The sequence below is a fragment of the Anastrepha obliqua genome, chromosome 5 (genome assembly GCF_027943255.1).
Source record: "Anastrepha obliqua isolate idAnaObli1 chromosome 5, idAnaObli1_1.0, whole genome shotgun sequence".
Taxonomy (NCBI): domain Eukaryota; kingdom Metazoa; phylum Arthropoda; class Insecta; order Diptera; family Tephritidae; genus Anastrepha; species Anastrepha obliqua.
The window spans coordinates 56,251,932-56,269,231 of NC_072896.1; the positions used below are offsets into that span (position 1 = coordinate 56,251,932).

Below are 17,300 nucleotides of genomic sequence, written 5' to 3' on the forward strand. Positions count from 1 at the left end.
TTCCACTTAATTGACAGGTAGGTAAGTTAACAAATAATTTATTCTTCTTTAATGTCCGATGAGTCCATTCTCTCATCATTCCATAAAACATCTTCAAAAGAGATTTCTAATTCTTCACTGGAATTATCGTTTGTTAATTCTTCGACCTCAAATAAAAACAAACTACAACGAACGTACTTAAAAATATTTCCTACAAAACATTAGAGTAACAAATTTGGTTAAATAATTGAATATATATTATCAATAGGGGAAAAGTGACATGAAAAAGATACCTATATTTATTTAACAGCTTCCGAATGAATTTTGTAAAAGTTTTATTACATTTTTCCTCAAATTTCAGTAGAGTTAGTATTACTGGTTTAATTATTATTCATCTACAAATTTTAAGTCCGCAGCTGGCCTCTTGGGCACCTCTCAGAATGAAATTTAGGATCCGCTCCTGATGGAGTTAGCGACTATCTAGCGACTTTTGATGTTGGCCCTAGCGACTCAGATTTTCTGGAGTTGGCAACAGTGGTCTTACAGTGTAGAGAGGAGCTGGAAATGCTTAGTCATTGGCTTGAAATCACTTTGGTATGGATTCCCGGTCACACATGGCCGTCATACAAAATCCAAAGGACGAATGATCTGTTAGGATGCTCTCGGCCAAACATCTCACGCATCACTGCAACCCTTACAGGTCATTGGAAAGGAGGGGATCATGCAACCTACCCTTCAATCCTATCTGCAGAAGCTGTCAAGCGGAAGGAGCGAAGGAAAGTATTTTCCATAATTTATGTGAATGTCCAGGACTAGCTAGGGCACGACTCCGCTCCTTTGGTAAGCCTTTCTTGCAGCAAATCAATGAGATCTCAGACATCGAGATAAAGAATTTGCTGCTATACTTGGACCTCACTAAATGAATCTGACTTAGAACAAAAAAAAAAAAAAACAAAAAATATCATTATACGAGGACGGTGGTAGTAAAACGGTGCCGGTCACTAATTAGGACTATTTCAGGGGAAATACTCAACCACTTCAACAACAACAACTTGTCCCAAAAGCTCGAATTTTTTCACCAATTTCTGTATTGCGGTCCTACAAGGTGCTTCACGAAAAATGTTCGAGTTTTACGAACCATCTCTGCCAAATTTTCACCATTTTTATAGTGAATTTTAATAATTTCAATGCGTTGGTTAATACATAGTATATCGTTCCATTTTTATTAATGGCGTAGTTTCTACTTGTCAAATATCAAAAAATGACAGCTTCAAAAGTGACATCTACCGAAATAGCGGGCTATTCAAAATAACACCTGTTATTGGAAAACCCTTTATTAACACATTTCATATAATTGAAAACTTTAATCACATTGTCAAAAGTAACATTATTTAATAGAGTGATGGAGGGGCTCGAATATGTATTTTTGGCTGCTGCATCAGCTTTTATATTTCCAGGGATGCCTATGTGGCTAGGTATCCATAGAAGCTGTATTTTGTTAGGATATTTTATTAATTTATCCCTGATTTGACAAACGATCTGATTATCATTAAGGATATTTTTAGCGCTAGACACACTACCAAGCTGTCTGTACATATTAAGAATTTGCCCTTATTATTTGTTGCATACCCTGACGTTTGAAGGATAGCCAATGCCTCGGCAGAAAAACTGCAACTTCAGCTAAATCACACTTGATAGAAGACGTAGGGAAGGCGTTAAGGCTACGCCTGACCGCTGAATGATAAGGGACATTGAGAAGGTTTAGATGCTTTTTGGCACACCAGCCGTAAATGGGTAGACAGAAATCGATTTTAGATAATATGAGAAATCGAGTAATGGTGATAAGTGTGTTTTGATGTATAGGAAGGTGCTTTGATGCCAAATATTTAATAATGTTCAGCCTGGTGAAAGGGTTAGTTCTTAGTGTTGAACAGTGGGGCTTTAAAGTGTTCTTATCATCAAAAATTACACCAAGTTTTTTAAGATTGGCCACGTTCTCTATTGGCGAATTGTTTACGCTAAGGTTTGTACGTTACAATTATGCTTTCGGCATATACATATGTAGAACCTTTCTTTTGCTATAGGTCAGTGTTGTCCCTGAGTATTGCTCCCAAGCATTGATATCAGCAAGTTAATTAAATTCCTTTCCACTGTTGATCTTTATAATATAATACATATATAAGGTTCTCAAAAAAGTCTTGCGGTATTTTTATTGAATTTTCAATTGTTCATAAAATTGGTTATAATAATGCGATTTAAGTCAAATATGCGCCGTTTTGTTCGATAACGAGTTCCCAACGAGATGCCAACTTCATAATGCCCCTCTTATAGAAGCTCGCTTCCCTATTGTCAACAAAACTCGGAGAGCCAATTTTCACAGGACTCTCTTGAGGACAACTTCCGACTACCAAGCTCGTTCGCCATGGACAGAAATAGGTGGTAATCACTTGGTACGAGATCCGGACTATACGGTGGATGCAAAAGAACCTCCCATCCGAGCTCCCGGAGCTTCTGGCGCGTCACCAAAGATGTGTGTGGCCTGGCGTTGTCCTGATGGAAGACAATTCGGCCTCTGTTGATCAAAGATGGCCTCTTCTGCATGAGTGCTGCACTCAAGCGGTCCAGTTGTTGGCAGTACAGGTCCGAATTGAGCGTTTGGCCATAGGGGAGCAGCTCATAGTGGATGATTCCCTGCCAATCCCACCAAACACACAGAAGAACCTTCCTGGCCGTCAATCCAGGCTTGGCCACCGTCTGGGCAGCTTCACCGCTTTTCGACCATGACCGTTTGCGCTTCACGTTGTCGTAAGTGACCCACTTTTCGTCGCCAGTCACCATCCGCTTCAAAAACGGGTCGATTTTGTTGCGATTCAGAAACGATTCGCATGCATCCATACGGGCAAAAATGTTTTTTTGCGTCAAGTCGTGTGGCATCCATACATCGAGCTTTGTTTTGAATCCAAGCTTCTTCAAATGGTTTATAACGGTTTGATGACTCATGCCCAGCTCTTGGCCGATGCTACGGCTGCTACAACGCCGGTCTCTTTCGATCAATTCAGCGATTTTATCGCAATTTTTGACGACAGGCCTTCCGGACCGTGGCGCATCTTCGATCACCTCTGCACTAGAACGAAAACGTTGAAACCATCGTTGTGCGGTGGAAATGGAAACTGTATCGGGTACATAAACTGCACAAATTTTATTGGCAGCATGAGATTCATTTTTGCCTTTATCGTAGTAGTACTGTAAAATACGCCGTATTTTCTCTTTATTTTGCTCCATGTTTGCGACGCTATAACTCACGAACGACTAAAAGCAAACAACAATTAATCAAACACGTGTTAGCACGTGAAAAGAGCTTTCCAAAAAGCTCTAGCGTTAACCGATGCGACGAATGCAACTAGAACTACGCGCTTGCAAAGACAAGCTTGCGGAAATACCGCAAGACTTTTTTGACAACCTTATATATACATATATATATATATATATATATAATTGGCGCGTACATCTTTTTTGGGTGTTTGGCCGAGCTCCTCCTCCTATTTGTGGTGTGCGTCTTGATGTTATTCCACAAATGGAGGGACCTACAGTTTCAAGCCGACTCCGAACGGCAGATATTTTTATGAGGGGCTTTTTCATGACAGAAATACAATCGGAAGTTTGCCATTGCTTGCCGAGGGGTGACCGCTATTAGAAAAATTTGTTCTTAATTATGGTGTTTCACCGAGATTGGAACCTACGTTCTCTCTGTGAATTCCAAATGGTAGTTACGCACCAACCCATTCGGCTACGGCGGCCGCCAACAAAACTGTATAGTTAAATATTTTAAAAGAGAACTTAAAAAAGTGCACGGAAACTAAAAGTATCGGGCATACTCACTTTTCAGCAAGGCGCCGAATCGAGGCAGATGGGTCATGACGTTCAAATGTGGCTTGCGAAAGTGCTCATAGGTATTTTGTCAACCACAATCTCGAGATCTTAACCCTATAGAGTATCTGTGGTAGGGGTTGAAGCGAAGATTCAGATGTCGGTAAATTTCAAGCAAGTTGAAATTGCAAAGAACACTGAATTAATAATGGCGAAATATTGGGAAATATTGGTGCGTTCAATGCCAAATCGTTTGAGAGCCGCTCATAAAAAAAAACACGCGAACAACATCTTACTTATTACTTATTCCTACTTTTATTATTATAAGTGCTAATATTTTTGTTTTTATGAAATTTCCCTTAATGCCAAATTAACATTTCACATTTTTCAAAAAATGTTGGACAAATATTTCCGTTATAGAAGATATGCAAATATGTAGGTCTGTCCTCGACTATATGCCTCTCGATTAATTTATGCTGTTCCACACAACCGTTATGTGAATAATATAATATTATAATACTCTTCTGGCAAATGTGAGTAGGTAAATATAATAAGGAAGCATTATTTTGATATTATTTACTTTAGAACCTGAATTCATCGTAGATTTCATTTGAATGGAACTTGAATGGCTACATGATCGAATTGAAATTGTTGACTGCTTTAAAATCGTAATATAACACGCATATTATTGTTAATTGAAGAGGCAATCCACAAGTTCGGTTCACTAGCTTCAGCTCAGTGGCACCTAGTAACACCTAGACATCTAATAAAAATATATTTAATATTGTATAATACTCGTACTAATTATGTGTTTTGATAAATTTCATATTTTTTAGGACTAGGATTCATATGTTGCATGTTGCGAATACTCTTTTGTATTTGCCCGTCGCACTGTATTTCAACAAATAAAAACAATTTTAAAAAAGATTGCAATAAAATTGATGCCGACTACACAACTTCATTACTCCGTGGAGAGGGAAAACGGGTTTCTATAGCGCGGAGACCGGGCCTTCAGGTAAGAAAGCAATTATTTAGGCTCAATTTAGGTCGTGTGTGTGTAGGTTTCTCCATACGCTTAATAAAAATAATATAAAAATAATTATAATATATATAAAAATAATTAAAAATATTATATATATAAAAATAATTAAAAATACTATGTTTACCTCTTCATAGTTAAGAGTTAAATAACTCTAGCGCAACTCAATTTACTGGACCTACTTTAACGGTTATTTTAAATTAAACTACTCAACTACCACTATTTAGCGCCTTCCCTCATGTACTCAGGAGTCAAAAGAAAGAAAAAAACAGTCTACATTATAGAAATCATTGAGTAAATAATAATATAGGGTCACAATCTCGAACGAATGTCAGTACTAGCAACCCATTTCCACTCAAGCATGCTGTGTGACTCATTTTTTGTGAAATATGACAAAAGTGAAATACGAGGTATGAAGGGAAAAGGAAAGAGGAAAAACAAATCATCGCGAATTATTGTAGAGCCGAGAACCGAGAAACGAGGTCTTCATACACACAAAAAGTAAACGACGTAAACGGCGTAAAATAGGACAATGGATGGATTTCCTTAGCGGCCTAGAGTACGCGGAACCCGAAAATCAAATTTGCTTTTTATAGCTTTTATATATTCTATGAAATTAAAATTAATGCAGATTCAACGTTATTCTTTCTGAAGCATTCCAACAACACCAAATAGCAGTTTGCATCTCAGGCGAGGCAAATACAGCGTCGATTTGTTTTTCCCCAAGCACTAAATAAGCGTCCGGTAAAATTGCATATATATGTGCATATATGCATTCATACATTTGTATGTACTCACAAATGTAATATACTTTATATGTTAGCATATAACACATGGTCTGAAAAGTCCCGGATCTAACAAAGAAAACACGTTTTTTTTTTTTGTTCAAAATTGTTCTTCACTATTTGTGATGCTTTGACAATATTTTGAGTACCTAATATTTTATTTTTGTAGGCATTTTATTTATTTAATATAAAATATTTTATAGTGCGACAGATGTATGTACTAGTTACATTTTATTTAAATATTTGTCACATAAAAGCAGATAAATTTTATATTGTACTTACCATGAATGTATAGGTATTTCTCAAAGGAAAGTACCTCCATTTGTAAAATGAGGTCCCGCACACCCCTGAGCCATTCCAATTTTTTTAAGGACTTCAAAATATATGAAGGATTGTATCGAATTTGGCGCATGGCGTTATTTTTTCTGTAGCAAAAGTATACCACGGTTTTGGAAGCAGGTTCTAGTAAGTACTGCTTTCATCCGCATTGGAGACTGTATTGTGGGAAATACTAATATATTATTTTTAAATACTTTCTCTATTTTTTTACTTTAGAAATAGCTCCAAACAGCTCAAATTCTTTAATACATATTTCGAAGCATTTTGGAATTTAGTCATCCAACCATCTATATCCAAAAATTGTCCTGGTAAAGTTTAGAGTAACACTTCCTCGCCATTGTCTTAAAACAACAGGGATATGGTATAAACCATTTGTAGATGACCTACTTTATTCTGGGAAATTCACTTTTTATCAGGAACTTCGTACTGATTTCATTCGATACACTTTTTTTACGTATGCCTCGAATTTAATTTTTTTATAGTACAAACACTGGTGACTTCGGAACATCATATTTCGGCGATATAACCTTAACTGAAAGTCCCTATTGGAATCGTCCAAAAGTCTCAATATGAATGGGTTGATTTTTATAAGGACAATTCAAAACACAAGTTTGTTCCTCAAAATGACATTATCACCTGGAGAGTAAATCTATGAACTCCAAAACACTTATCCAGTGCCACTGTGTGATCCAGCTCTAGAAATATTTCTGGAACTCCATTTTCAGTACAGTCTTCAGAACCGTTTTCGATTTTTTCATAACTTACTTTCGACTGTGAAAACGTGTTCCCCGTCAAGATTTTTTGATAAATGTTGGGTGAGAATCAGCCTTAAAAATCATGTTTTTGGCGATATCAACGCAGTCCATATTTTTATAAAATTCAAGTCCTATGAGATGAACTATGCAACAACATGGAGCAAACCCCATTACACCCTATTATGGAGCAAAAACTATTAACTATAGTGTCCTGCACGAATCCATAAGCAAAGTTGAAGTCTGTCAGTCCCTTGATGGTTAATTTGCGGTTATTGATCAACTTTTCCTTCTCTTCATTGATGTTCTGATCAGTTTTCCATGTCGATGGCCTGCCACTACGTTCGTCATCCTCGATGTATTCACGACCTTTTCTGAGCGTTTTAACGCAAAATTTAATGCAAACTTATTATTCAAAATCCATTCGTAAAACTGTAAAGAATCGAAAACACATGCAGAGGTAGATTAACTCAAGGTCGCGTAGCTTTTACAAATTTCAAGCAATGGCTAAAAAATTTGGTAAGAATGTTAATCACAGATGTGGCAACATAACAAAACATAGCTCAAATCAGTTGATTGAGTCACCCAGCAGTTGTTCCGAGAACTCCTTGATTAAGATAGCACTGTTTGGTTGTTTAGCTGAAGGGCAAAGCTGCTCCAAGTTAGAGAAACTCATGCTATAAATACGAATGCGAACCACGACGATAATAACAATAAGGGGCGCCGATCAATGTTTTTATTATGATTCGACAAGTAAGATGAGTTTTCATTAGAAAAAATGCCAAATACTTAATGGAATCCTTGCTTTTTATATTCTCCTCCATGTGCAAAGAGTCAAATATTATATGAGCATTAGTGTTTTTTTTTAGAGGTTAGGTTTTCAAGATGAAATAAAACGTATATAATTTAATGTTATGGCCAAGAATTTAGCTTTATTATAAAGATAAGGGTTTGCCATTATGTTTTAAAAATGATTTCGGGCAAGTGGCCGCCGCGGCTGGCTCGAATAAATTCCAGCCGAGAGGCCCAATTTTCGACCACTTTTTGCAGCAATTGGGGCCGTATGTCAGCAATAACGCGCCGAATATTCTCTTCCAAGACGTCAATCGTCTCGGGCTTATCTGCGTAGACAAGCGACTTCACATAGCCCCACAAGAAATAGTCCAGCGGTGTTATATCGCACGATCTTGGAGGCCACGCCACAGGTCCACGGCGCGAGATAATGCGCTCACCAAAAGTTTCCTTCAATAAATCGATTGTTGCGTTGGCTGTATGGCATGTAGCGCCGTCTTGTTGGAACCAAAGGTCGTCCACATCAACATCGTCCTATTCAGGCACGAAAAAGTCATTAATCATGGCTCTATAGCGCTCTCCATTGACTGTAACATTATGGCCGGCTTCATTTTTAAAGAAATATGGACCAATGATTCCCTCTGCCCACGGAGTCTCAGCAATGGCTTGTGGATTATGTTCACTCCAAATGCGACAATTTTGCTTATTGACATACCCATTCAACCAAAAGTGAATTTCATCGCTGAACAAAATTTTCTTCATATTATTTTCGTAATAAATTTACACGATTTGCAAACGTTGTTCAGGTGTAAGTCTATTCATTATGAAATGGCAAACCAAACTGAGCATAAATCAAGTGACAGCTGTCAAAAAGACCATCTACGAAAAAAGTAGTGCCAACTTGAAAACCTAACCTCTAAAAAAACACCCTTTACAATCAATGTCGAGCATTGAAAAAATAAACGAAGTGGCTACCTGGAGCAAGAGCGAGCTATTGAATAGTTCGATTTCAGTTTATCGACAACGTCAACATACACGTATTTTATGCGACGTCGTATTTACAACATTGTTGCTACGCAATGTTGAGAGTATAAGTCTGGGAACTTTCACTGCCACTTTCTACGGAAAGAATTATGAAATACCTTCAATTGTGTATTTTTTCGAGATGGCGATCTAGTCCTAGTCTAAACGGCACGCAGAAGCTTCCCTACATTTTTTTGTTTTCTATTTATTACAATGATAAAAATTCGAGCATCTCTGCATTTTTATCTCAAAGTCTACTTAATATTTCAGCCAAAATACCCACTCGCGCACAAACGAAGCAACAACAAAATACTAAACGAAGGAATGGAAGCACTCCGGCAAATCGCAACCACATCTCTTTTTATGCAAAATGAGCAGAAACCCTCATTGAATCGCGTAGTTCCAATAATCAAAGAGCCAGAAAGCATCGGCGGTAAGAATAAGTTGTCATTTTAGAACAATCACAGATATACATATGTATGCATATTTTTTTCCAGAGCACATTCCCAAGAAAACAGAGTTTTCTAGCTGTGATGATATTTACGATACAAACCATGGAGAAAAGACCGGCACGTATAAAGAAGTCGATAGCGAAGATACAAACAAAGCAGGTGTAGAAGACATAATAAACACGACTACAACTGCCATCAAAGTAAGCTCAGCCGAATCAACAGTAAATACGCCATCTAACGAAGCATCAGAGACCAACCTTGTTTCAAAGGCCGCAGTATTATTAGAGCAAAAAAGACCAGCATTCTCGTCGACGCCAATATCAGAAGCTTTAACGATTAGTCCAACCAGCAAATTATCTCGGCAACGTATCGCAATGAACCACAAATTGCTGCAGCAGGCAAAACCACATATAAATGGCTCAGATTTACTAATGGAAACTTCGATGTCAATAATCCAATCATCAACTACGGTCAACGAGTTCACCCTAATAAATGGTTCTAACTCTGATACTATGAACAATGCTTACATCGCTTCTGCATTCATCGATAAAACTAGCACTGGGGCAGTACCTAGAACTACTACATCAGATACAGCAATATCTACACCACCAACGTCTGAAAGAACAGCTGATCTTAATTCAATATCGGAGATAGGAAATATATCTTCGAGTATTGTAGCAGCCCGCACCAATTCATCTAGCACTGCGCCAAGTATACCACCTTTTGCATTATCTTTAAATAAATCGATATGCCCATCAGTCCAGTCAATTTTTATTCCTGGGCAAATTGAAGATATGGACACAGCTACATCCGAACAGTCGCTTGCAATTGCACCAAGCTCTACAAATTTGCGGGCATTCGGGCCTGGGATTTCGAATGCCAGATTTATGCTCCCTTCTCCTTTGTCATCATCATCTGACAGTGAATCAGAAGGCTCATCAGCCTTTTCCCCCTCTCAGGCAACAGTAATGCAAGCTTTATCAAAATCTGAGCAATCACCTAGTGATAGTGCTGCTGCCAACGTGGGTATATCGCAAAGCAACAAATATGCTCCCCAGAATCATCCTGTAAACATATTTGAACCGGAACTACTACTGAGTCCAGCTAAACTCTGTCAGTAAATTTTTAATCGATTTACGAAAAAATTTTACTTTGTACACATCTTGTAAAAATTCATGACAAAATTAAAGTAAGAGTTAGCATATCTGTATGATAGTGAAATTCCTAATTTTTAATAAGTTTTTTTTTAGAAAATTGGAGCGTGTTTTGAAAAGGTGTTTTGAATAAATACTTGCCTCTTATTTTTTTGTGGGTGAAAAGTACGTAAATATATAAGTACATATGCATTTAGTTATTTAAAATATTGGATAAGACAATACCAGTGTAAGATATTAAATTAATTCTGTGTTTATTTTGAAGTTAGCCGCATATCACTATTCATACAAGAGCACATCTTTTAAAAGACCGTCTCGGCTTCCGTAATGTAACCCCTGAAGGCTACCCCTATGGGTCTCAAGTAGCATGATCGCGTCGGCGCTTGCCATGAGATGACCCAGTCGTTCTTCGAGCGTTGCGTCGCTTGTATATAACAGTGCTACAGTGCCGTCGACGTTGTCGTACTCTGACCACAGAAAGTCGGTTAATACCGCTCTATACCGTGTCCCATGGATGGTAACGGTTTCTCCTTCCCTTCTCCTTGAACCCTCCAAACTATCATTCAAATGATTTTTTGGTCAAAACCCTGATAAGCGTATTTGCAATTGAGCTGGAATTTCGATAATATCTTTTTATAATTGCCGCACATTCGACAAGCGTGAGACGATGGATCATAAAATGACAAACCTTATTGAATATTTTAACAGTTGGATGAAACAGACAGCTGCAGAAACAAAACAATTGGAAAAACTTTCATTGATATCCGGTCACCTTTCACTTTGCCTTTACAAATAACTTGAAAATTGTCAAAGAATTACAAAAAGAAAATCTAAAGAATTTGGTTTTTCCGAGAGCTGGGAAACCAAGATGGAAAGTTAAAATATAGTATATCATAGAACGATTCAACATACACTAACGATTCAATGTACATACATACATACATATGTACATAAAGAATGTTAAGTATCCTTTGTATAAAACAAAAAAGATTGTACATATGTTTTTCTTCATATTTTTATTACATACATTCGGTATTTGTGCATCTCTTATAATTACAGGCCATTTTCTTTTTTTATTCTTTTGGAAAGGCCATACATAGATTCAAAATTAACAGAGCAGTGGCTACAATCTCAGTTTTTGCCGGTCTCTAACGTTCGTTGAGACCCTAATAAGTTTTTAATGTCGATCACATTTTTGCATTCTGTACAGCGTGTTGTATTGTATCATTCTTGGATATTTAGTGCTACAGCTATCGGAATGCTGCGAACAGCAGGCTTTGAAAAATACAAGCTGGATTTTTATACAAAGGTGCATTCATTAAAGGTGGCGGCGCTAAATCAACAATAGAAAGTAGAAAAGAGAGAGAAAAGGACGAACTAAGTTGCACAGCCGACATGAAATTGGAGCCAGAAGCACACAACGATAGTGCGGTTGGAACGAATTTTCGTCATTTCGGATGTATACGGCGAATGAAAAAAAGCAAATCTGAGCTTTTAAATAAAGCAACAAGTTCCACTGCTGAATTCAATTTTTAGTATGAGTTGTGCATAGTGGATCTAGTTGTCTCGAGTGAGTGTTTGGGTCAATAAACTTCATTCATTGGATGTGGAACATTCATATTCAATGTGTCAATAAAAACATTTGGGCGCACCACTGAATCGGTATGTATTTACTTGGAAAGCAGCAAATACCGAGACTGAAAAGTGGTTGGAAATAGCGCATTTACAAGCAAGTACTTGAGTATTTTCGTATCAAACTTTCAGCGGTTGGTATACAATCGATCTTTCAGATTGTTGAGGTCTGTTATGACAATGTTTACTTTATTACATTTTTACACTTATTTTACCTCTTTTTGAGGTACTATAATATAAGATTCTCTATTATGAATACTATTATTATACACTAGTAGGAAGAGCTGTGCTTATTATCGCCGATGAAAATCGTTGACTGTCTTCTTTTTTGCATATAATTAACTTCGATAGGCACACCTATTTTTGTTTTTTTGTTTGACGTGAACGATACACTGGGGTTAAATTTCACCCCATTTCATAAACTTTTTTCTACAGAGTAAAATAGTTTATTTGCACCTTTTTCGTAAGTATTTAGTTAAAATAAATTTAAAATGAATTGCTTAATTAAATTTATTTATTTAAGATATCAGGTAATATAATAAACTAATAGGATTATGAATAAGTTCGTGCGGTTTTTTTCGAAATTTGAAACTTTATTGACGTAAAATGGTTACAAATTTAATATTCAAAGTATTGTCCATCGCTTACTACTACTTTTTCCCATCTTTCTGGCAATTCACGGATTCCCTTTGTGAAAAATTCGGTCGGTTTTGCCGCAATCCACGAATCGATCCATTTTTTGACTTCATCGTAATTACGGAAGTGCTGGTCAGCCAGGCCATGTTGCATCGATCGGAAGAGATAGTAATCGGATGGCACAAGGTCTGGACTATACGGCGGGTGGGGTAGGACATCCCATTTGAGCGTTTCTAAGTATGTTTTGACCACTTGTGCAACATGTGGCCGAGCATTGTCATGTTGCAAAATAACTTTGTCGTGTCTATCGGCGTATTGCGGCCGTTTTTCTCGCAGTGCTCGGCTCAAACGCATCAATTGTCGTCGGTAGACATCCCCCGTAATCGTTTCATTCGGTTTCAGTAGCTCATAATACACAACACCCAGCTGGTCCCACCAGATACACAGCATAACCTTCAGGCCATGAATATTCTGCGCCGACGTCGATGTTGAAGCATGGCCAGGGTATCCATACGTTGCCCGACGTTTTGGATTGTCGTAATGGACCCACTTTTCATCGCCAGTCACAATTCGATGCAAAAAACCCTTTCTTTTGTGCCGTTGAAGCAGTTGTTCGCATGCCATAAAACGGCGTTCAACGTCTCTTGGCTTCAATTCATACGGCACCCAATGGCCTACCTTTCGGATCATTCCCATGGCTTTTAAACGTTTGGAAATGGTTGATTGATCAACTCCCAAAGTTTTTGTAACCTCTTCTTGCGTTTGAGCCGGATCTTGATCGAGCAATTCCTCCAATTCGGTATCCATGAACTTTGGCGGCGCACCCTCGCGTTCTTCGTCTTCCAAGCCAAAATCACCACATTTAAAGCGTGCAAACCACTTCTGGCACGTTCGCTCAGCTAGAGCATGCTCACCATAAACTTCCACCAAGATACGATGACTTTCGGCTGCTTTTTTCTTCATATTAAAATAATGAAGAAGAATTCCCCGCAAAAACACATTATTTGGCACGAAATTCGACATTTTCAAGTGTGGTAAAAATATTGTTGTTTACGCTTCAAATAAAAAACTTATACTGACGTTTGTGCCTTACGACAGTAGCTCTCCAATGAATGTTTGGAAATGTGGATCGATGGAATAATAATCAAGTTACGCCATCTGTTGTAAAACCGCACGAACTTATTCATAGTCCTATTACATGGATTTTATTCACATAAATAAATCTTTCTAAACTATCGAAAAACTATCTTGGACTTTGAAAACTATATAAGCCAAAATTAGGTAGTAAGAACACAATAAAAAAGCAAATTCATAAAAACTATATAGTGAATTATTAGTTAGTTAGTTGTTGTATATGGCTTTTGTATTAGTATGAATTATATTTTTGTATAAAATCTATATATAAAAATGAATGTTTGTCTGTATGTCCTCGATGAAATCAAAAACTACTGGACCGATTATTATAAAAATTGGTATATATATGTATTTTTCCACGGAGAAGGTTAGTAGAATATGCTCCTTGCTGCCACTCGGCACCAGGTGGCGCTGCAGAGTAGCAACTTCTGTCCCGTTCAACCGATTTTTTCGAAATAAACAAAATCAATAAAATGGTTTAGAATGAATCGAATATTTGTGTACTGATTTTTCTTGACAGTTAGTTTTCTTAAATTTATTTTAGTTGTTGGCGTAGCAACGCGCGCCGGGTACAGCTAGTTAATTATAAAAAAAAAAATAGTCAAAACTTATTAATATGTGGAGCACACTTTTCCTTAACGCTAACAGCATGTACGTGCATGATGTACATATATTTAGCTTAGTTTTGTCAAAAGTGAATTTTTATCTTTTTTAATTCCATTTCTATAAGAGTGATTTTTTTTTAGAGCAATAATGGCAATGTGGTCTAGAAGTCGGCCTCTAAAGAAACTGAGGTGGAAATTTTTTTGTCTGATTTTGATGATACACTAATTGATTTTGAAGACGATGATAGTGTCCTAGACTTATCAATATATGTGGTGTCAACTTTCTTTTGACATTGAGTGTATATGCAAAACAAAAGTACGCGAACTACGCGCTGTAAATTTCACTCAATCACTTTTTTAGCTCTGCATAAATTCGGTACGCACCAACTACTGAAGACTTACTGCATGAATTCGTAGTTGCTAAAATACAGCTACGTTATATATATTTCCAGATGTTAGAAACAAACATCAAATATTTTTTTGGGTGATTCACACCCCACTGTATCTACCGAAGGTTTAACCAACTAGTCAATAGAAAGTATTTCAAAAACTCAAATCATAAATATAATAAACGATGATCAATTTAGAGGTATCGGCTTTTACGTTGTTTTAATAAAACAACGAGAATTCAAATTGATTAGGCAATCCTTGTTATTTTTGTGTAGAACCATTTATGACATTTATTTTTTAAAGATAATCCCTTTGAAATGTTGGTCGCAACTGCACCGTAATTCGATCATCCGTAAACACGAATTTTGAATGACTCGCCGGAGGACTTCGGTCGGTATCTCGTGAATAACTTTAGTAATGTTGGCTTCCAATCCCAATCGATTTTGTTTTTTTTTTTTGTCGGAACAGACTAGCAAGTAGAGCACTCAGACAACATTAAATTCATTGTACTGCACTCGGGAGACCTCAATCCTGATTCGAGTGAATGCCGGGCAGACGCACAGAAACTAATCCGCCATCTCATCCTCCTCACCACATGCTCGGCAGAGTACACTGTCTGAGATACCTACCTCTTCCATGTGCTTCGCCCATAGAAAGTGGCCCGTCATCAGTCCAACCAGCTGCCTACAGTCCCTTCTACTTAATGACAGGAGGATCTGCGACAGTCAGTCGGACATGGCAGGTAACATCAGTTTTGTCCATCTGCAGCCTTTCTCAGCCTGCCAGGCTCCCTTGGGAGTTAGAGTAACCTGTTTGCTAATCGTGACTTTGATGGCTGCAGAAGGGAGTGGCAGAAAAGACTCCGGGCCCAAGAAGTTGTACTCAGAGCTCATCCTAGCTAAAGAGTCAAAGAGCTCGTTACCCGCGATACCCACGTGTCCCGAAACCCATAGTAGCATCAGAATATTATGTCTACCGACATAGTTCAGCCTAGATTTATAGGACTCAACTACCCTTGAAGTGGTTGTAGGGCTGTCTAAGGCCCTGAGCGTAGCTTTGCTATCGCTGCAAACACATACAGGTCTGCCACTCCATCTGTTTTCCACAACAAAGTTCATCGCTTCTTGAACAACATACACCACCGCTTGAAACACAGATGCCTGCAATCCAAGAGCAAAGTTTAGTTTTGTCCCACTGAATTCCACGTATACACCATTTTCAGATTTAAGCCATAATTGAGGCGCTGACAGGACTACACTTGATCTCTTTTCAAGTACGACTCTTGATGGCATGGAGTCAAGTGGTATGGCGAGGATCGTTGGATCAAAGTCCATGCCTTCTCTGTTGCCCAATGCCGGACAGAAGCCGCAACATTTAAGGCAAGGACTCTTCCGTTCTTTACTGACCACCCAAGTTTTGAATTTGATAGGGTGAGATCAATCACCTCCTGCCTTCTAGCAGTTACAAACGTAGACTGTGTGCCCTTGTTATATATGTTTAGGCAAGAGGAAGCGATAAACTCGAACAGCTAGAGCCTCGTCCATCGCAACAGAGAACAAAGCTCAGATTAAGCCTCTCACAGAACCTCACGAGACTGGTAGCCTTCCCAGGTGGGGACTCTTCCAGAGCATCGTAAGGAAAATAAGTAAATGGCGGAGGCGACGCATCAGCCGACTTTTACAGTATTTACTTTCTGCATCAGTCAGCTGATGGTCAGGCCCGATGGTTTACCGATCACAGCCACAGGTCGTGGACCAGCAGCCTTCTCGATATAGGATGGCTTGGCCACAACCCTTGAATATGCTCGAACCTTGTCAACCGTTTTCTCCTTTCCCTCCTTGCCACGTTCTTCAATATCCCGGCTTCCTTGGAAGGTGGCCGCCATCGAAGTGGCTTCACAACGCACGCCTCCAAACGACTCTCTGTCTCTGAAGAAGAGGAAATTGCGATAGCAACCCCCCGTCTCCTCCAGGATGCGCTTTCGCTCTTATAGCTGAGAAACTTTGGTAATGGATTGCCAATTATGTGGGTTCCACCTGGAGTAATAATCCTATCCTTGTCCATTACCCGATGATGTTTTTAATTCGGGACTCCTCCCTAGCCAGTTTGATTGACAAGTAATGATTGGCATACTAAGTATTCGTGTATGTTTTCATCACCATTTTTGTAACTTGTGCATAGAAATTTCCCCTCTTGTTAAGTTGGTGCATTAAAATAACATTTGGCAAGTTTTTGCTATATCAAATAAATTAATTTAAAAATTCAGATTTCAGAGTAAAAAACACGGCTATTGTTGCATATGCAATAAATGAAAGATTAAAACAAACACATTTTTTAATGAAGTTTGACTACGGACCTTATAAATTTGGCTACCACTTGATGAATAGATACTCTGGTTTACTATGTGGGGCTTTAACCCTATTCGGGGAAGTAATGTTTTCTCTCTCCTTCGGGCTCGGCTTGATACCGCATTTCACTTGCAAGATATTTTTCTGTCTATGATATGTACCATAAACGTTGACGTATTAGTATAATGGTATTTACAAGAGTGCATACTTACTCAGAGCCCCAGGAAAAACTCTTCCGCTTTCTACATTTAGATATAGATTTACTGATGTGCCGCAACATATGAATGTTGTATAATCTGATTTATGTTATAGTATAGAACGGTTATTTGTTGTGCAATTTATTTATTTTGATCTAGCTCGACAAAAAAAACAA

The 17,300-nt window shown here is 38.0% G+C and overlaps 1 protein-coding gene across 2 annotated transcripts in view; it reads left to right on the forward strand.

Moving 5' to 3' along the window:
* Positions 1–10,249, forward strand: part of LOC129248218 (uncharacterized) — a 138,047-nt gene extending 127,798 nt beyond the window's left edge. For both annotated transcript variants that reach the window (XM_054887685.1, XM_054887686.1), the window contains exons 5-7: positions 4,683–4,861; positions 8,847–9,009; positions 9,074–10,249. In XM_054887685.1, coding sequence (XP_054743660.1) covers positions 4,683–4,861; positions 8,847–9,009; positions 9,074–10,149 — 1,418 coding nt within the window. In that variant the 3' untranslated portion in view covers positions 10,150–10,249. The remainder of the gene's footprint in view (positions 1–4,682; positions 4,862–8,846; positions 9,010–9,073) is intronic.
* Positions 10,250–17,300: the final 7,051 nt, after the last annotated feature.